We start from the raw sequence: 22,232 nt of genomic DNA, 5'->3' as shown, positions 1-22,232 counted from the left end.
CTGGAGTTGACTAGGATGCTGAGGCCGGCAAACGGAATGCCCAGGAGTGTCCATAAACAGGCAGACAGCCGCCTCCAGAGCCAAACAGGGTGTTTCGGGTTACACCCGAAGACGGCAATGAAGTGCGTGTCCACTGGACATTGTCGGCAAGGAAACCCTGACAATGTCCTTCTTCCTTGAGCTCCTTTGGCTTCGGTAAGACTTCTGCCGATCTGGGGTCGGCTCTCCCGTTAACTGCTCCATCACTCCTGGGATGTGGCTCACTGGTGACACAAACACTGTCACAAACTTACATACACAAAGCATTCCTATTTAATATATACATACTTACAGATATTTATATAAACTTTGTTCATTTGATCATCATACATGTAGCACATTAAGTTGAATGTTACAAAGTCTTAAATTGTTTTGAACCAATGTCCTTAATTACAACAGGTTAATAACTTTAGACAGGGGAGTTACTAGGTCTGGAAAAGTTCCGGGGCTATGCTGATGTCGGAACTGTTGGGACTGGGGGCTAGCTAGTCTTTTGGCTGTAGCCCCTGAGATTCTATCCGGGGCTACAACCAAAGGATCAGGGGCTATAGCCACCTTAGCCCCCCCCTAGCAACGCCCCTGACTTTAGATCTCTTACATGTTTCCCATCAGGATTGTTGGGCGCTCTTAGTTCTTCTCTATGCGTTTCGGAACTCTTGTGGATCTCTTCATCAGGAGCAAAAATCTTGAAAACCTATCATTTGGAAACATTATATTGTTTTAGTCCCTAACCTCCATTAATTATGTAAATCGTTATCGTCAACCACAACTAGCAACCATTAGATATCTGTCTTTACTGACCTGTTTATTCATACATGTTGCATACCATAAATATTTTTCAGTGTCCCACAATGAGTGGTAATCCATTGCATATAAAACAATTCCACAAACATTATTTCACTACAAAACACATACCACAAAGAATTAGGTCTATTTAACTATACGAACTAAATAATAGCTCAATATCTCAATATATCTCTATAATTCAAAAATCATTCCAGGCGGCTATCTCTATATTTATGTACATTGAAGCTCCTTTACTCTTCAATGCCAAGACAATTTGCTGATGATGAAAATATGAGATACTGAAATGTTGCTCCACCACGTCTGCAAAAATACAAATCCTCAACTCAATACCAGACCTCAGAAGGATGTAGTTTGCATATTTCACTGATGTACAAGTAAAACCTACCTCTGAGGAATAGCAATGTTTATTCACGTCATGTTCTCTCAGAATTATTGCTTGTAACCACCTACACATTGAAGTTTATATAAAAAAAAAGAAAAGTTGCACCATTCCGTTGTGCACATTACAGGTGCCATTACCTTTTATCAGTGAAACATAAAAGGTCACTTTTGTAAAATAATATTCAGTGTTTTCACATTTTTCTGGAAAATCACACAATTCTGTCAAAACCCATGAACCAAACTGCATAGTATTTTGATCTAAGAGTTGTGTGTGATATACTTCCACTCAGAACCACTACAGGGAACAAAGCCACTCTGTTTATCTTCCTGTAATTTCAACACTTTTATCGATTAACTGTCCCAAAATGGTTTACACTAATTATGAAGCATCATTGATTTAATTCCTTTTGGAAATGTGTCTATTTAAAAGTTATTTCTGCCTCATCACAACAGCACAAGTGGAGCGCTATCTTTAGAAGATCAAACATGAATTTCCACAATGCAGTTCAAGTCCCTTTGAGTCAATCCACCTCATACCATTAATGGTATTACTTATCTATATACTGTCTCCTAATTAATATTTGTGCATGAGATTTTTCAAAACTCAGATTTGTTAAAGTGGGAATATAGATTTGCAAATAACTGTATATTAAGAAACATCTCCTAACACATGTTCATATAAACTTAATTATAAATCTAATATTTAGCATACACAGACATCTCTAGAAAGTAATCGCTTACATTTGGCAGCAGAGTATATTCCTTAACAGCCAAGGTAATATATGCATCTAATGTTAAAAAACACAAATTGTACAATTAATAATCCTTCTTTGTTGTTTACTTCATCATTATCAACAATGCAGTTTAATGAATTTAATTAAAAAATGTTCACCATTAGTTTAACAAATTCTCATTCTGTAATGTTGCATATTTTCTTTACTTCAAATGTTCTTAAATAAAACAACTTAGATCATTTATTGTTTATGTTGATCTGGGTATACTTCAAGATAGCTTATATGTACAAAAGCCTTCACTTTACAGATATATATTTTCCATATGTATACCCTGCTTTGGAAACTTTACCACTTACAAAACTACAAAATGTAGTTGTAAGACTTGTATGTTGTTTTTCTAGAAATTGACTAGTGACTGCTGTGTTCAAATTTCATGTCAAAATGTTACATTTATGTTCTGTCCATGACTGTTTAGCTTTCGTTGGCTCTTCTTGGTGATGTGCGGTTTGAAAACGAGGTTGCAATCAATAGGGAAGCAGAGGCAATTGGCACTAAGAGTACGTTGTGAGGAGATGCCATTAAGATCCATTTCTGTCAGCAAGTGTTGAACTTGGATGAGTTTGGTGGCATCCCCGAAGAGGATGAACTCTGTTTTTGTAGGGCTGAATTTCAGGTAGGCACTTGACATCCAGGCTTGAATGGTGGAGAGGCAGTGTTTGGAATGAGGAATGTCCTCAAGCTAGTTGAACTTCAGGCGTAGTTGTGTGCCATCAGCATACTGGTGGATGTTGATGTTTAATTTGGAAAAGCCTGCCCCTAGTGGCTCCATTTAGAATTTCAAGATCACAGGACCATCTAAGGACTGCAGCATTGAATACCATGCAGGAGGACAGGGTGTTGAGTAGTGCTTTGTGATTGACCATATGAAATGCAGTACAGAGGTCGAGCGGGACAGTGAGGCATTGGTCCACCTTGTCCATGATAAGAAGTGCCTCGTTGATGACCTGGATGGTGACGGTCTCTGTGCTGTATCTTGGTCAGAGGTCGGACTGGTATTCATGAAGTAGGATGTGTTTGATAATCTTTATGGGTAGTTGGAGTGTGACAGTCTTCTTGATGATCTTGCCAATGAAGGGTAGATGGGTGATGGGCAGGTAAATGTCAGGTCTGCCAGGCTAATGCACAGGCTGGGTGGCTGCTTAGGATATAATCACAGGAGGATATAATTTAGAATTCATGTCTCTTGTAGGTAAAAGCATTAACTGGGATACTGAGAAGCCTTAAGCTGTCCCATGTCATCATGCGGTGGTGGTGCTCAGAGTTGTTTGGTTGTTCCCTCTCAACAAAGGAATGCTGTCCAGCATTCTAAACTGCCTTTCATTTTAGAAAGCTCGTAGGTCCTGATCTGGAGAAACTCATGAATTTTAGCGCTCATACAATGTAATTAAATGAATGAACTTCAGGAGAAAGTGAAATCTTTTTTTGAAGAAACTACGAGGGACCTTGGTGTTTATACGGTGGGGCGCCTCACTTCAAGGCCAATTTTTTAAAAACGTTTTATTTAAAACACTTGGCAATGACAGTTTATTATAGTATCAAACAGTAAATACATGTGTATATTTACAAAGCAATTCTGTCTGTATGCCATTATACGCCACTTACATATGAAATCTCTGTTCACTCCACACTTTCTTCCCCCTCAGAACTTTCCCTGACTCTAAAGTATTGGCGAAAGTCCGACCATACATCCTTGGGGCTGCACCTGGCAGGTAACAATGTGATATGAACTTCCTCTATATCATTCACCCATACCATGTCTTTAACCTATTCCACTGCCGCTCGAGGGCATTTCAGTTTCCATCCCAACAGTATACGCCTTTTGGCCAGCAGCAGCCCCGTATTAAGAAACCTACATTTTTTACCTCGGGTAGTTTATCGATAAAACCCAATATGCACACCTGAGCTGTTAGCTGCAATCGCAAGTTGATCATGGCTAGGAGAGCACAACGTACTCTCTATTGAGACAACCTCAGGCATGCATACAACATATGTAATAGATCTGTGTTCTCGCTAGCACACCTGGGGCACTTCTCAGAACAGTCTGCATTAAATAGTCAGACTCTTGATGGCAGATCTATTAAGAACTTTGAAATGGATGAGCTGTAATTTGGAATTATAGGACATTTTCTTCAACAGACCAGAAATCCTCGACCATTGTTCCTCCGTAAACTCCAACATTCAGGTCCATTTCCCATTTCATCTTACTGTCTGAGCTTTTCAGCTTCAGATCACCTAGGGTATATTTATATAAAATAGAGACACATTTCTGTCCACCTCCCACCATAGATTCATGTATGCATGAGACTCCCAAATTAATCTGAGGCTCTTCTGGCAAACTAGGCCAGCATGCTATTAAGACAGACCTCATATGGCAGTAATACATCAATTGAAGGCCATTAATATCCTCCCAGCATATGAACTTCCTGATAAAACATATCATCCATCTTAATTATTCCTGCTGTCGTCCACCTCCTTTCTAACAAGGCATCTAAGGTTGGTGGCAAGTTATTATTAATTTATACACATTTGTTAAGCACACAGCAGCCCGTGGGCATTGTGGCGCTGGTTACAGTAGATGTAAGGCATTCTCCACAGCGGTGCCTGCCTATCATAAGGGAACTCCACACCTTGCATCAGCAACCGTTTCTTCAGGCTACTCTTGTGGCTTCCCTAGGATGCAATGGGCCTCCTAGCATGTACCTATCCCCAAACAGGAGGGACTGCAGTGAGACCTTACCAGCTGCACTTTTTTCCAGGCAAACATGTGCGGGCGAATCAGCCAAACCATTCCATACTGCTGACTATAATCCCGGCGCCATGAAATCATGAATCTAAATGTGCAGATCCATGATGCCTCCATCTTCCAGAGGTTGTGCCGTTGCCAGCCATTTGAGTCTAGCGGCAGGGTTTCCCCACACAAAAGCTATGCTAAGATAAAGGAGCTCATTAAAAAAAGGAGTGCACAGGCAAGGTCGGTATATTATTAAACAAGTACAATAACTTTGCCAACACAATCATCTTAATAAGAGAGAGTCTACCAATCAGCGACATCAGTATCAGGCTCCACTTCAGTTGTCGAGAGTGATCTAGTTATTATGATCCCCAGATATTTCATCGAATCCAACGCTGTCTTCCTCCTCTACGTTTCTGCTGGCAGAGACACAAAATCTGTCCAGGGGAATACCTTAGATTTGTCTTGGTTAAGACAAAGACCAGAAAACCTTCTGAAATCCTCTACTGCCCCCAGTATCACTGCACCATCATCTGCAGGATTGTGAATATACAGCAGAATATCATCTGTGTAGAGAGAAACCAAGGCCGGAACCCACCCAATCTAAGGCCACACTCACAGTATCTGTCTATTTATTTATTTGAAATGCACCGAAAGCCCGCAGGCATTGGGGCGCAGAAAACATTAACACACTCTTACAAACACAGAAAACAAGACAATCAGGTCTGGTGAAAGGAAGCACCAAAAAGATGTGTCAGATAACTTGTCAGAGATTTTTGAAAGACTTTTAGATCTGTCTGAAGCCTAAGCACGAGAGGCAGTGTGGTTCAAGAATGTGTCCCCTTTACAGGGAACGATCTTCCTAAGCCCTTGGAGTGTTTGAAAATCGGACCTGCAACTGGTTGGAAGAGTGGAGTGCACTGGATGGAGTATAACTGAGGGGTCAATGATTTTAAGTAAGTGGAGGCTGTTCCAAGAATGCATCTGTGGACCATGGTGCCTGTTTTGAAATATATGCGTTCCTGTATCGGAAGCCAGTGGAGGTCCCTTCTGTGATCCAAGACATTGATTCTTCTTGTGACATTTTGACAAGGCACACTGCATCGTTCTGCAAGATTTAACATTTTTTCAAGTTAGAAAGTGAGGCTCCAATTAATACTGAGTTACAATAATCGAGCCTGGTTAGAATGGTAGCTCGGGCAATAATCGCACAATTATTTTCAGCGATATAGGGGCAGGTGTTCCTAAGCAGACGTAGATGGTAATTGCAATTCTGGATCACCTGGTTGACTTGGGCATCTGCATTCATGGAGTCCTCCAGTTGAATGCCATGGGTTTTGACGTTATTTTGCACCTGGATATTGCTATTCCCAATTTGGAAGCTTTTGTAGTCTGTGGCAAGTTTGGCCAGGGCTTGCCGTAAACCAAATGTGAGGAGCTCTGTTTTACAACCGTTCAGACATAGCCAGTTTTTAGACATCCAGACTTCAATTTGGTCGTAGATGTTGGCTAGGGCAGCAGAATCCTTGGCGTAATCACTGCTGATTTCAAGGACTAGCTGGGTGTCATCAGCATAATTTGTAAAGAATATACCTGAGCCGTCTAAGAGTTAGTATAGTGGTTTAATGTATAGATTTAACAGAAGTGGCGATAAGCATGCTCCCTGGGGTACCCCGCACAGAATAAGTGCTGATGGTGAGAAAACTGAGCTCCACTGAATTCCTGACTCCCGTTTTGAAAGAAAGAAACAAAGCCAACAGACAGTCTCTTCAGATCAATGACCCAGTTGTCATAGGAAGTGCAAGAGACAATCATAATCCACTAAATCAAAAGCTGCAGATACATTCAGCAGAATCACCATCCCAGGTTTTCCCTCGTCCCTTTTTTTAGCACATGGGACTGGAGGTCTACAAGAGCTGTCTCTGTACTGTAAGAGGGTCAAAAGCCTGATTGCCTAGTCTGGAGGATGCCATTAGACTCCACGTGGGCTTGAAGTTGAGAGGTGACACATTTATCTAGGATATTAAAGAGGAAGTTACAATTAGTAATGGGTGTGAGATTAGTTTGTTCTTTTGGATTAGAACTGGGCTTCTTAGGGTGAGGGGTGGCTGAGACTGTCTTGATTGAGACAGGTACCAAACCATCGTAAAGAGGCATTTACAAATCTGGTTAAGAAAGGGGCAAATAGATATTTGTGTTCTGAAAATGTAGTTTTGGTGGAAGGATATTTTCCGGACATGAGGTAGGGTGCATGAAAGATAGCATTTTTTCCATTTCAGCGATGCATATTGGAGACAAAGAAAAAACGGGTTGTTTCTGAGCCCCGAGTTCAATGATCTGTTGGTCCTTGGGTGTGGAAACAGTGGTCAGGCTGTTTTTGATGTTGTTTCTGGCATTAGTGAATTTAGCCTCGAAAGCGGTACAGACTGTTAAACAGTCCGGGCTTGTAGCTAAAAAGGTAGTTTGGTTTTTCTAATAGTTTTAGCATCTCAAAGAATTTCCCAATACAATTTGAAGACTGGTGGATCATGTAATTGAAGAATTTCTTTTTGCTGTCCATTATTTTAAGTTTGTATATTTTATCAGCCTCCTTCTACGTGATTCTATTTTCAACTGATTTATGTGTTAACCATCGGAATTCAACTTTACGCTTTCATCTTCTTTTTAACACTAAGCTGTGAGGTAAACCAGTTTTAGTGTCCAATATTGTCCCTTACCAATTCGGATCTAAGAGAGGAAGTTTTATCTAGCATATTTGTAAAATTCCTGGAGAAGGACGACACCATGCAGTCAGCAGAGCCAGTTCTTAGAGTGTTGGCTGTAATTAAGACTAAGCAATCTTGAAGATCTTGAGGAAGCACCTTTTTGAAATTACGACTGATGACTGTTTTAGCATGGTTGTTAGGTTTTGGAGGAGGTTCTATAAGTTGGATGTGGAAATCTATAACTTAGTGATCCGACCATATGCATTGGCTGGTCTGATTGATATTGACTTTCAGATTTCTGTCAACTACTCAATCCAAGACATTATTTTTCCCAGTGGTGGATTTGTTGATCTGAACTAAATAGTCGCTTCTTTGTCCTGTTTGTTTCCAAGCCAGCGGTTCAGGTCTCCCAAAAAAAGTGTCAGAGTGTTTGGGCCAGAAAAACTATTTAAAATTTGAATGATTTCTTCATTAAAGTCAGGCATTTGTGAGGGCGCTGTAAGGAAGGCATGGTATCAAGCAGTAGACACACACACAATATATACACGTTTTGAAAACCTTTATTTATAAATTTGTTTGGGATGGTAGAATTCCTAACTTGCCCTAACTCTAAAATGGGAGTAGTCTCGACCATTAAACAATAACAAATACGTGCAAGTCAGTCTGGTCACAATAAAAAGGACTAGTCTAAGAAAACCTAACCTTGCCCTCCTTCTGAAGATAACAAATTAACAAATGTGTTAACGGAATACAAAAAGGAAAATAGTGTGTCAAAAATAAATGTCAGAATGGCTTCAGCACTAACTCCTTTCCTCAGGTTCAACCGTACGGGGTCTAAAGAGTCACTTAATAAACAAAGGATAGGTGGTTGGCACAGTTCTATCAGTATTGCACACTTTGGCTTACTGGTACAGTTCAACAGTTCAAACTTAGGCTTTCATCTTCGGGTAGTTCAATCACTTCCTTTGGCTTCACCAACCTTGCCATCAATAATCAGTTCATATGCTCTCCATTTCTCACAGTTCTGCGCAGACTTCCCTCTACCGGGCTCGAGCCTGTCTTGTTTTTCATTGGGGTTCCCTTCCCCACTTTTTATCCAAGATATCTTTCACTGTCAAAGACGTTCGAAACTGTAAGGAATTTATATTGACCTCTGCATGACGACTTCGACCTCTCTTTCCACATTCCTTCAATTCACAATCTTTTCTTGCAGTACCAATGCCTTTCAGTACTTGTAGTTCTTCTTTGCTTTCACTTGCCTTCTTGGCCTTTTCCAAAGTTCTTATATTCGACTTTGGCCCTCTTGGCATATTTCACAATTCACATATTTAATTTTCCTCTTATTAAACTTTCTTTTCTTTGATCTTCGCTTGTAATTTCTTTCAAAAATTTCTCTCGCAGGACCACTCTGCTACTTTGTATCCTTTTCTTTTAACAATTGCCATATTCATTCATGTTTTATCAGCACACATGCAACCTTCAAATCTCAAATCACAGTCACTTTTGCTTTAACATCAACCGGACCTTCGTTGCTCCCGATAAGTCACTGGTCGTGCTAAATGATTTTAATATTTTTCCCGCGCTTTAAGGCCGTTACCAGTACCTCCTCTGCGCCTCCTCAACTCTTCCATTCACCCGGGAGGGTCGCAGGCTGTTTTCCGGAAGGTTTCTTTTCTCTGCTTGCTTGGCTCTGCTTTTCGAACACTCACAGCTTCCCAAAAGCTTGGAAATCTTGCCTGGCTTGCTCTCTATCCTCTAAATTGTTGACCAGCCTGTTGACCTTCCAACTCCCACAGCCTGGTTCACATCAGCCTCGAAGAGCTGTTACTTTTCGTACACAGCCTTGCTTAAAGTGTGCTTGTGCACACCACCTTTTATTTTCACAGGGAGTCTTAATATGTGGCAGCTGTACATTGTTAGAGCTATGTGCCTGACTCTGCCTGGCCTTATTACAGGGACAGGGCTAATGCAAGTCAGGGGAGGTAATCCTTGTTAGGGAGATTTCTCACACAAGTGCTAAATTCCCTCTACTTTAGAGACCTCCAGCTCTTTTGCTATATTTTGGGGCTTTGAACTTTTCATTTTGATGTGTGTTTTACTTGTGTGTTCTTTGGTTATGGAGTTTTAAAACAACTTCATAGGCATCATGTTTTTCTGTGTGTCACGCAGCACCTTCAGTGCAGTGACACAGGGATGTCTTTCAGACTTCCCAAGGTTTAAATACCTTCTCTGGGACTAACTACCATCTCCCAGAGCATGTAAAGTTAAATTGACTTTACTAGTCTCTTTAAATTTACTCACCCAGCAAACACTATCTTCCTATAGAGTGCTGGAGGGGTTGCCTAGCTTCCCCTGAGTCAGAACACTCATGTAACAGTCAAATGTTACCCTTTCCTACTTTAAATGGCTGGTGGCAGTGGTTCAGATCAAACTACCATGATTTTTCACGGCCGCTAGCAAGAGTAGCTAAAAATCGGGTCAGTCATGTTTTTCAATATGGCACCCAGGACCTATCTGTAAAAACAGATTACGGTCAACTTTTTTTGCCATTTCCTTTAGGAAAGATCCTTCCTGTGTTTGTCTCTGCGCGCCAAACCAGGTTTGGTCCCTTTGTTCTTTGGCCTTTGGCGGGGTTCACTGCTGAAGCCCTCCTCTGGCGCGAGGGTGTCTGGGGTGGACAGGATGTGAGGGAGGTGCCCGAAACTCCCTGTGCTTAGTCTCCTAGGAAACCTGAATGCACTCTGGCGTGATTGGTCGGCTGGCTGTTCGACAAGGACAGCCACCCTGCTGTGTGAGTGACAGCCAGGCTGGAATGAATGGAGGAAACTGTTTAAAAGCTGGTCTCTGGGACTTGGAAAGCAGAGTCGACCACTGGAACGAAAGAACCAAAGACGAGCTGAAGGAAGAGGACTGCTGCAACTCCTGGACAACCGGTGAAGCCCTGCTGCAGGTCCGAATTGCCTGAAACTCCATTGACAGAGAAGCCCTTCAAGGTTAACTTCTTCCCTTGAGTTTGATGGAAACAACCAACTCTCAAGCCACCTGGACACCGTCCCCATCTGGTCAAATTTTCATCAGAGGGCTGTTGAAAACCTGATAGCTAGAGGGACGGAAACCAGCTTGTGGTCTTTAAGGCACTCACACCTTAAACCAATGTCTTGCTAAGCTTTTGGCCTCATCCCTGGACAGTGCAGGAACCTCCCGACGTCCTCCTTCTTGTCCCCACGACTGAAGCTCAGGAACAGCGAGATCTGCCCGAACTGCCAGGAACAACTGCCTCAGCTACAGCTCTTCTTCACTTTAAAGTTACTGTGCAAACATGGTCCGGAAATCTTTTCGGCCACCCAGAAAGTGCGTGAAACTTTCCCGACTTCCAAGGCTTGTCCTTCCCTAAACATTCGTCAAACTTTTCACCTAGCCAAATTCTTCTTAAAACCGTGGCAAAGACTTAACCGTTTACTACCAGAACTGTGCTATCCTCTACAAAGACTCTGAACCATGGACTTTGGCCCAAGCCTATGAACTGAATGGCTGGTTGTAATTTACTGAGACCCTTTGCCCTGCCTATGAACGTATTTGCGCTGTTGATCCTTATAACCTTGTCTTTTTACCCCTTTTAAAAGTATCTGAAGTGCCATTTTGTTCCCATTTTAGGGGAGCTAAACTTGTTCATTTACTTACCGGTTGTGTATTTGTGGTTTATTAGTGTGTGATATTGAGCTGCCCTTGCTAGTGTAATGTTTTCGAACTGACTGAGTAAATAAATGTATATTCTTTTACCAAGAAACCTTGAGTATGTGTTTGTTTGAACCACTGTATTTGCTGGTCCTTTTTGTAACTTGTTCTACTGCTCACTTCAACTCTTGAGATACGTCTGGCTGCTCAGCCATAGCTACCACTTTACTGTGTAGTAGAGGCTTGTATCAAAGGTGAAATTGTACTTACACATGTAGTCTTAATTGCATGTAGTGTTCCCAAAGGGTACTGCATATGATTCTGCCTAACACTGGTGTGCAGTGGTGAGGATAAAGTATACTTGTTACATTTAGAATACTGCTCTTACATTCGTTCAAATAACCCTGACAAGGCTATGCAACACTGGAGAAGTAATTGTTTTATCATGACTGATATGGAAAGCTACAGACAGGAGACCCTAGTCACTTTAACAGTTGATCAATAGAGAGATAATTGTAAAGTTAGGAATCTCACTGTAAAAGGCAAGAAGGTTGAATTGATAGAAAAGTTGTTAGAATACCAAAGTCTGAGGAGTGGGTCTGAAACCCCTACCCCTGCAGCAAATATGGAAAATGTTGATGAGGATGATAATATGTCAGAGACCGGCTCTAATGATATGATATGATATGATATGATATGATATGATAAGGCATTTGTAACACAAGTGTTTCAAGGCACGACGAGGCAGGGGGGGAACAAGGGGAGACAGACAACGATCTTACTAGGCCAGGTGTCATTCAGATCGCGCAAGTGCAAGGGTAGAGGGGAAGGGAAAAGTGCATGGGGGAAAGGGAGAGGGGAAAGTGCAGTACAGGGTTATTAGCATACAGCATACAGGATAAATAACAAGGGCCAGCTGGTGGCAAGTGCGAGGTAAGTGCAGACAAGTGCTGGGAAGGGGGGCTGTATGGATACAGACACAGTCCCGTAGTGCAGGGGTTGCCGTGGAGGCAGTGCAGGGGAGAGTGGCTGGGCCGAGAACGGTGAATGGCCCAGTTGCAGATTCAGTGCAGTTTCAGTAATATTAGCAGGGGAGAGGGGGAGAGAAAGCGGAGGCAAAGAGGAAGGTTTTGAGGTGCTTCCGGAACCAGAGGTGGTTCTCCTCAAGTTTCAGGGAGGTAGGAAGGCTGTTCCAGAGGGAGGCCCCTGCAGTGGAAAGAGAACTGCCCCCAACTTGTTGTTTGGAGAAGCGGCTGACCCTGAGGGAGTTGGAGGCGGATGAGCGAAGAGCTCGAGAAGGAAGATATTTAGGAAGAGAGAGTTGAAGGTATTTTGCCCCAAGGCCCCAGACGGCCTTGTGGACAATGCAGAGGGTTTTGAACTTGATCCTCGCAGTCACTGGGAGCCAGTGTAGGGATTTCAGTCCTGGAGAGATACGGTCCCTGGACTTGAGGCCAAGGACAAGTCTTGCAGTCCTGTTCTGGATGAGTTGCAAAGGGCGGAGAGTAGAGGCGGGCAGATTAAGATAGAGGCTGTTACAGTAGTCCAGCTTAGAGAGAACCAGGGCTCTAGAGACAGTGAACTTCTGGGGGAAGGAGAGGAAAGGAAGGATACCTCTGAGGAGGTGTAGCTGGTAGTGTGACTTCTTAGATACGTCGGATATGTGAGGAGAGAAGGAGAGTGTGGAGTCGAAGATGACCCCAAGGTTTTTTGCCTTGCATGTAGGAGCAGGAAGAGGGCCCAGAGAGGCCGGCCAGAGAGCAGCAGGGAAGGAGGGAGTGGGAGTGCCGATGAGTAGAATCTCAGTCTTACTGGCATTAAGGCAGAGGTCGTTGGCGGCACACCATTCCTGGATAGCAGAAAGACAGTCAGAGATGAGGGAAGGAGAAGAGGAGGCCGAGGGTAGCCTGAAAATGAGTTGGGTATCATCCGCATAGCACTGAAAGTAGGGGCAGAGAGCGGCGATGTGGTGGGCGAGAAGTGCCAGATACTGGTTGAACAGCCAGGGAGAGAGGTTAGATCCCTGGGGGACACCACAGGTAGAGAAGAAGATGTCAGAGAGGAAAGACCCCAGTTGGACCTGGGAGGGTCGATTTGAGAGGAAAGAGGTCAGCCACGTCAGAGCCTGACCAGTGATACCGAGGTTATCACGGAGACGGTTGAGCAGGATGGTATGGTTGACAGTATCAAAGGCAGAAGAGCGATCAAGCAAAATGAGAACACATGGAATGTTAGAGTCAAGGTTCGAGAGCAGGTCCTCACGGATGTTCAGGAGAGCAGTTTCCGTGCTTCTGGCAGCTCTGAAGCCAGACTGATGGTCCAGCTGGTGGCAAGTGCGAGGTAAGTGCAGACACATTCAGCATGGAGATTAAGCTGGGAGATGGCCAGTTTCTTCAGGAGCTTGCCCAGGAAGGGAGTGATAGAGATTGGGCGATAGTTAGCTGGGCAGGAAGGGTCGGAAGAGGGTTTCTTAAGAAGGGGGTGCACAAGGGAGTGCTTGAGAGGGGATGGGAAGACTCCAGAGGCGAAGGAGTGATTGCAGAAGTCAGCAAGGGCAGGAGCCAAGGAGTCAATGTGGTCCTTGATAGTTTTGGAGGAACAAGGGTGGACCTGTTTTGACAAGACTTTCATAGATCGGACTTGTCTTGAAACCTCGTCAGCAGAAAAAAGGGGAAAGGAAGAGAAGGAGAGAGGAGGGGTGGCTGCAGAAGAGCCAGAGGAAGGGCAGGGAATAGAGGGGGGGAGGTTATAGGAGGAGAGTGAGGACAGGATGTCATGAGTTTTTGAAATGAAGTGAGAGGCCAGTGCCGTGCAGAGGGCCTGGGAGGGGACAGGAGAGGTAGAGACTGCAGCAGGGTTGGCCAGCTCCTTGCAGATTTTAAAGAGTTCGGCCGAATTGTTAGATGCCGCAGAGATGCTATGGATGAGTTAGATGAGGCAGAAGAGTCTCACAATGTAGGCCCTGTTTTACCTCTACCTGCTCATAGGCCTCAACCTTTGACCACAGGGACCCCATCAGGTCCAACACTAAGTCCTGAATTTGTCTCTTTGGAAATAATGAGACTTGAGTTAGAATTGAAAAGAATCCAAGCTCAAGCTGAAAGCAAACATCAAGAACTTAAGCTCAGAGAAATTGAGCTGAATAATGCACTTGAAATGAAGAAGTTGTCTCTTGAAACTGGTTCTCTCCCAGAGTCTTCTAGGTCTTCCAGTCCTAAGAGGCCTCGCATGCCCAAAGATGCAGTAACTATGTATGAGGTTAAGGTTGATATTTTGGATTGGTTGGCTGCTTTTGAATATAACCATGGGATTCAATACATTACAGGGAATCAGCTGATTCTTTGGCTTTTTTCTAGGCTACCCCCTGTTGCAACTGATATCGTAATGCAGTTTGGGGATATAGACAGAAAGGAGTATGAAACTGTGAATCTAGCTTTAATAGCTAGATTTGGAAAGACCCCTTCTCAGTATCTTAAGAGGTTTAGAACCCTCAAAAAGCATGATGGTACCCCTTGGGCTACCTGGGTGTGTGTATGTTTGAAAAACGTAGATGGTTGGGTTAAGGGTTACAGATTTAACACTTATGAAGGTATGAGAAATTTGTTTATGTTGGAAGCTATTTTTGATGCCTGCTCTCCTGAGCTGAGACAGCACTTGGCTGACTCTAAGGAATTAGATCCAAAAAAGGTAGCTAGAGCAGCTGACTCATGGGTAGCCAACAGGGCCACTCATAAGGATTCTGAGGCAACTCCCAAAAAGGATGGGGGGAAGCAGCACAAAGGTGAGAACACAGATGGATCTAATTCTATGCAACCAGAAGAGGCTCCCAAACATAACCAGGGTACGCCACATGGGAAACCAAATAGGGCTAGTGAATCCTCTGGTGCCCAACCAGAGGGGGGTCAGCAGAAACCCCCATTCCAGAAAGCATTTGGTAAATGCTATGTCTGTGGGTCCACTGACCATGTGAAAGGAGATCTCAGATGCAAGGGTAAACCTGCAGGGGTCAGCACTGCCTACTTAGCCTTCTCCCCAGTGGAGGAAGTAAACATGGCTAGTGCCCACTTTCAACTATTTGCTGAAGCACCCTTGGGTCTTCAAGCTACTATATTCTTAGAGTCTATGGGTCTGGGTAAGAAAGTAAATATGGATGTGTACAACTCCATTCCAAAGAACTCTAGAGGGTATTATATGCATACTGTTGTTGTCAATGGCCAGGATACCTCTGCCAGGAGAGACACTGGGGCCAGCATAACAGTAGTGGATGAAATCTTTTTCAAGCCTGAGGATGTCTTTTTCAAGCCTGAGGATGTTGCTAAGGTACCCAAAGGTCCCACTAAACTCTCTGGAGGCCCTGTCCAGTTGGTTAAGGATTCTGATTGAATGACCGGCTGGCTGTCCGGCAAGGACAGCCCCCCTGCTGTGTGAGTGACAGCTAGGCTGGAATGAATGGGGGAAAACTGTTTAAAAGCAGGTCTCTGAGACTTGGAAAGCAGAATCGACCACTGAACGAAAGAACCAAAGACGAGCTGAAGGAAGAGGACTGCTGCAACTCCTGGATGACCGGTGAAGCCCTGCTGCAGGTCCGAATTGCCTGAAACTCCATCGACAGAGAAGCCCTTCAAGGTTAACTTCCTCCCTTGAGTTTGGTGGCAACAACCAACTCACAAGCCACCTGGACACCGTCCCCATCTGGTCGAATTTTCATCAAAGTGCTGTTGAAAACTGGATAGCCAGAGGGAAGGAAACCAGCGTGTGGACTTTAAGGCACTCACACCTTAAACCGATGTCTTGCTATTTTCTGCTAAGCTTTTGGCCTCATCCGTGGGCAGTGCATGAACCTACCAATGTCCTCCTTCTTGTCCCACGACTGAAGCTCAGGAACAGCGAGATCTGCTCGAACTGCCAGGAACAACTGCCTCAGCTACAGCTCTTCTTCACTTTAAAGGTAATGTGCAAACGCGGTCCGGAAATCTTTTCGGCCACCGAGAAAGTGCGTGAAACTTTCCTGACTTCGAAGGCTTGTCCTTCCCTAAACATTCTTCAAACTTTTCGCCTAGCCAAATTCTTCTAAAAGCTGTGGCAAAGAATTAACTGCTTACTACCAGAACTGTGCTATCCTCTACAAAGGCTCTGAACCATTGACTTTGGCCCAGGCCTATGAACTGAATTGCTGGTTGTAGTTTACTGAAACCCTTTGCCCTGCCTATGAACGTATTTGTGCTGTTGATCTTTATAACCTTGTCTTATTACTCCCCTTTAAAAGTATCTGAAGTGCCATTTTGCTACCACTTCAGGGGAGCTAAACTTGTTCATTTACTTATCGGTTGTGTATTTGTGGTTTATTAGTGTGTGATATTGAGCTGCTCTTGCTAGTGGATTGTTTTCGAACTGACTGAGTAAATAAATGTATATTCTTTTACCAAGAAACCTTGAGTACGTGTTTGTTTGAACCACTCTATTTTTTGGTCCTTTGTGTAACTTGTTCTACTGCTCACTTCAACTCTAGAGATAAGTCTGGCTGCTCAGCCATTGCTGCCACTTTACTGAGTAGTACAGGCTTGTACCAAAGGTAAGATTGTGCTTACACTTGTAGTCTTAATTGCATGTAGTGTTCCCAAAGGGTACCTCATGTGATTCTGCCTAATACTGTTTCTGACCTCATTCCTCATCTTCCTTTGAGCAGTATTTCTGTCAAGACAAGGTGGGGAAGAATTACGGGACTTGTAGTTTCCTATAAAATAAACAGGGATTGGGGTTAGATGGGTTGTGGAAAAATGGGGATACCATGTCTCACCATTGGGTGCTTCTCCCCCACTCCCTGAGGACCCCCATACCTAGGTGATCCTCCCTCGCTTGTCCAGGGTCAGAATCCAAAAGCGATGGCCTTTCCCTGGCTTTCCCTGGCTACCTGAGTATGAGATCCCTGGGGGCTAGGTTGTGAAACCCTCTGGTTTGTCACAGTGGTCTGTAGATTAGGACAAAATGTATGCAGCTGTGGTTTGTCGGGGTCATTTTAACATGTAAAAATCTCATAGCCTTGACAGGAAATAGGAGAGGCAAAGAGTCCTCAATCGGTTTTTAGCAATGATTGCCACCCCCCGGCCCCCTCTGTCACCTTGGGCTTGGTTTTTGCGAAAAATCGAGAACCCTGTTGCTAGGTAAATCATAGAACCACTGGTGTCCATAATGCAGTTCTCAGTGAGACACAAGATATCTAGGTTACTATCAACAATAAGGTTGTGTATATCTCGTGCGTGATTATTGTGAGATCTTGTGTTGAGAAGGGGGATTTTTAGGTTTGTCTCATTCCCTAGGTGAAGGGATCTTTTATCTCCAGAAGCTTTCTAGGGGCCTGGGGAGGTTGTATTTATCTTCCAGTTCTCTCAGGAAAAGTAGGCCCCCGGGTGGTTGGGCGGATGGCCGACTGATCGGGTCACTACCCTTCAGTAGCCAATTTGGGGAACACTTCAGGTTCATTAATGGGAAGCTACATATCCAGGCTAAGCGAAACCAGGACATGTGGTGCATGTATCTTGATATGGGCACTAGACCGGGCTGACAGCACCTCTGTTCGAGGCTCGGAGGGACCATATGATGTAGATAAAGCTGCGTTTATATTGGGTGAGTTTTTATTTCCAGCTGACTGCGAGAGGTCACTCAGGGCGTCCAGTTTCGCTAGCTTAAGTTTATTAATAAGATCGAGATGGTTAGCTCTTAGCACGGCTAACGATAGAGATTGTTTGTGAGGAAAGCCTATCTTTCTCAGGAAACACTGAAATATGGTCCAAACAGGGAAAAGAACAACAATACTCCCAAAAGGACACGCACAGCAGGAAAGCTGGACACCAAAACGCTGAGCATGCCGATGACCGGCGAAGACCGGCTTGTTAGTGAAGCACCAGATGTCTCAGTAAGTAGACCAGCGGGAGACTTGGGAAGTGTAGCTCCTGGTGTTGTCTGGAAGTCACACTTTCCGTGAGAGTGCTTTTTCTCTCTGCTGGATAAAGATTACCAGTAGGATAGTGTACACATTCTAATTCTACATACAGGAGGCCTAATACAGTTACACAGGTAAGGAAAACGAAAATAAAATAGCATTAATTAACAGCAGAATAACATGTTCGTTGCAAGCCGAGGCATGAGAAAATCGGGTCAAAAGCCTGTGATGTTGGGAGGTTGGGCATTCCAGCACCTAGTAGCTGCATAGTCAAATATTCCCTGGATTACCATAGTCAGCTTTGATCTAGGCACTTGCAAGAGATGGTCATTGTTTGATCTCAGTGTAACCCACCTGATGGGTATGTGGTTTCCTTTTAACGTAGGTTGGGTTGTGGGGACGTCCCTGGTGAACATCAAAAAACACATGTGTCACAGCTCATTAGGGGCAGAAGGTTTGAAATGGATTTAAATTGCACTGAATAGTGGAATACACTGTTTTCATTATATAGGTATTATTAGTTATGTGAATTGTATGTGAAATGTAAGTGTTATGGATTTAGGTTTGATGCAGTATGTATTATATGTACCTATGTGTCATTGTAGCTCCCTTGGTGAGGTCTTTGGCCATTACAATGACCTTCTCTACAAAATGGCCTGCATGTGACCTTTGAGAGAGCCTATGAGGGCTCATGGAATGTTGCGAAAGTAGCAGTTAAAGCGCAGTTGGACTGAGAGAGCAGCTGTGACAGAATGTCCTGTTAGTTAAGCTCTCAACAGACTATATATATATATTTATTTATATATACTCTCAGAGAAAAAAATAAAACCCATGACTTTTAACATAGGTTGCTTTAAACCTTTTTGATGCCATCAGCTTAACCCTGCTCGTTATACCAGCAGTCACCAGTTCCTGAGGAAACTTTATATGGGGTAAAGTGTGTGTGGTTCCACTGCCTCATATCTTCAATCCATTCGACTTCAGTGGTGAGGAGGTAATGGTTATTTTTACCTTTACAAATGTGCAGAGTGTTCCGATCGACAGTCTGACTGGACTTCCTTGTGAGGAAAGCACTGTTCCGCGGCCTTCAAGTCACGTTATTAGAGAGAGAAAGGCTTCAGACAACTCTCTCTCTTTCTCTCTCTCTCTGGCTCAGGTGAGATAAGAAATGTAAACACAGAAGCTGCAGCCAAGTTATTTATAGTGACGACTTCAGTACAAACTCTGTTTGTACAAGGTATGACCATTTCTTGGGGATTCCCATAAGTGAAGGCCTGCCAGAGACTTTGATTAGGCTTGTGGAAATTAATGAATATCTTTGTTTGCAAGGCAACTGTGCATCTATCCTCAGCACTTTGCTGTTAATTGGGTTTTAATTGTTTGTTTGCCCTTTGAGCCCACACACCACCCCCACAGTGTCAGCTGTATAAGCTACATTAACAGTGTTCATATTTTCATTGGGCGGATTTCACTGTCTCCCATACGTTTTTAAATGAAGTTCCTGACTCCCTTTTGGCACCAGGGAGTATGTGATATGGTGACTGATTTCTCAACTATGCACTCTGGAACTGCATTTACATTTTTAAAACCGCCTGAGGAATTGACACTTTTATAGGGAATAATACACTGCAAAGTAACACATTGCTCTGCTGATGCCTGACTCTTAAAGAGATTGGTATTTAAATGCTGTCTGTTTCTTCAAATCTGGAGTCCTGTAGCACAAGTGGCGAGAATATCATCTGAGATCACTGAAGCTGCACCATGAACTTCAATCTGCACTTGACCCAGGAGAGTGGGCAGTGAGCTATTTCGTCCTTCACTTTCAGCAACTAACTGTAAGGCATATGATTGCTTACCCAGAACTGTCTATATGACATGAACTGAGGCATTATATTTCGTTTACACTGACTTTTAATCCATTTTATTGTATAGGCCCACTTTTGTTCTGTTACTGATAATTCAGATGTGAATGTATTTTAGTCAGACTGATACTTCCATGATCCATATTTGTGTTTCTCAGAGTATTATCCCTCCAAGGAGAGGACAGAGTATTATATAAAAGCACCACTGTTATACCTGTGCATGCATAATTTATTCCGAGTCATCCATATGCAACAGTGTGAACCGTGGAAATGACACTTAATATGGAGGGGTGATTATTTTTGTATTAATTTGGCTTTCCACACTGTGTCAGTCCAGAAGTTTGGTAGTTCTCTCAGAGTTTATTAAAATAATTCAAGCTATCAGTCCTGGTACCTCCGCTGCTATATGTGAGAGTTGGAGGACCGGTTACATCAGTGTCCTTCGGGAAGGCAGCCAATAGAGCCTATATGACAGGTAACCAGGACTTAAGCCATAGAAACATTTGTGTGTCAAGGAAAACAGGTGAAAGTTGATCCTGGTGTTCGCTGGCAGCAATTATAAAGCTCTCCGGGCCTTAGAGATGTGATCGCTGTTACCCAAGCTTTTTGCGACATGAACAGCACAGTTTTGGATCATCTGAAGTTTGGTTATTTCTCCTCTTCCAATACCCTACAACAGACCAGTGCAGCGATCTAATTTAGCACTGATGATGGCTCTGGCAGCAGTAGCGCAGTTGTCGTGCATCAGGAAGGGTCTTCACTGAGCCAGGAGCTCAATGTAATAGGAAGATGAGACCAGGCTGTTCACATGAGCCTTCATATTAAGTTCTTGATCAAAAATGATGCCCAACGGTTTAACTTTGGGCAGAGTAACAATGGAGCAGCCGGCTATCAGAAATTCCCTGTACTTAAGTCAAACTTCCTTAGCCATGAAGCTGTGCCTGTTATCATGAGCTCTGTTCTAGAGTCATTAAGAGCCAGGCCATTATCATCCATCCATAGCTTAATCAAGGAATAGATAGCATTATTGGTTTCCGTATCTTGAGCATAGTTACCTGAGAGTGGTATCAGACACTGTGTATAGTCACCTTAGTTGGTATATGAAGCCTCTTTGGCATCAAGTAATTCAGACAGAGGCTTTGTAAAAACATTGTACAGAGTGGGAAATAGACATGATCCCTGAGGGACCCCAAATGTCACCCAAATTCATCAACAATTTTCGCGCCTTGAAACACTTGTGTATAGGCGCGTTACAAATGCCATATCATAACAATGGCATCACCACAAAAAACTCTAGCTGAGTGGCTAGATAAAAAGGACTTGACCCAATTAGCAGCAGCTGGTGAAACCGAGGCAGAATGTAATAACTTATCGACTAGTAAGCTGTGATCTACAAGGTCGAAAGCTGTGGAAAGATCCCGGGGCATAAGTAGTGCAGTACCAACGTTTTCCATTTTCTGTAAGATATTGGACTTCAGGTCAAGCAGTGCTGTTTCAGTGCCATGAGCAGTCCGAACCCTGGACTGCTGCTGGCCTAAAATGTTATTCTGAGTGAGAAAGTCCTGAATTTGGGTACAAGCAGCCCCACCAAGAATTATGAGCAGGAAAGAAAATTTGTGAGGGGTCTGTAATGTGAAAGAACATTCAGATCCATCAATGGTTTCTTTAAAAGAGGAGAGTACCACACTTTCCATCAAGGATTTATTAATGAACTTGATTATAATTGGGATAAGTGAAGGTGCACATGCCTTCACCAACATCGCAGGAAACACATCCCCTTTACAATAAGTAGGTTTTAGGTGACCAAAGATATTAGTTACTTCCATTTCAGTAACTAGCTTGAACTCAAAGTACTGTTATATGTTTCCCACAAAACTCATTTGGTCCAAGTAATAGTGAAGTTATTATCATATTTAAATAAATGTAAAATCACCTTATATGGTCATTGGGACACGTTAGATAAACCGCATCCGGTTTGTTAAAGTGTTTTCATTAAACTTGTTATGATGCCACCACCATAAACGTTCTGTCAATTCTGATGAATAAACATGTATTGGTTTTGTTTTAACTTGTAAATATAAACATGTTGTGCTCTTATTCTCCATTTAAATGTGCATCTTGTTGTTGTTGCCATGTCTGTAACAGATAATAACAAACATGTTTTGTAGTCTCCCAGGAGACATGGAATCTTCATGGGGTTCCACTCCAATTTATATATGTGTGAACAACTCCCCTGGTGCCAGATTCTCATCTGCAGCGGGAGGGCCTCTATCTTATATGGAAACAAATGCCTTTTCA

At 43.3% G+C, this 22,232-nt stretch overlaps 1 protein-coding gene across 3 annotated transcripts in view; it reads right to left on the bottom strand.

Moving 5' to 3' along the window:
- ERICH6B (glutamate rich 6B) overlaps positions 1 to 22,232 on the bottom strand; it is a 2,074,788-nt gene that overhangs the window by 792,897 nt on the left and 1,259,659 nt on the right. For all 3 annotated transcript variants that reach the window (XM_069640454.1, XM_069640457.1, XM_069640455.1), the window contains one exon: positions 638 to 733. In XM_069640454.1, coding sequence (XP_069496555.1) covers positions 638 to 733 — 96 coding nt within the window. The remainder of the gene's footprint in view (positions 1 to 637; positions 734 to 22,232) is intronic.

This window comes from Ambystoma mexicanum, chromosome 7q (genome assembly GCF_040938575.1).
Source record: "Ambystoma mexicanum isolate Mex_15411 chromosome 7q, UKY_AmexF1_1, whole genome shotgun sequence".
In the NCBI taxonomy this organism is placed as follows: Eukaryota; Metazoa; Chordata; class Amphibia; order Caudata; family Ambystomatidae; genus Ambystoma; species Ambystoma mexicanum.
Note: the sequence above shows the minus strand (reverse complement) of the source record. Positions and strands in the feature narration are given on the sequence as shown.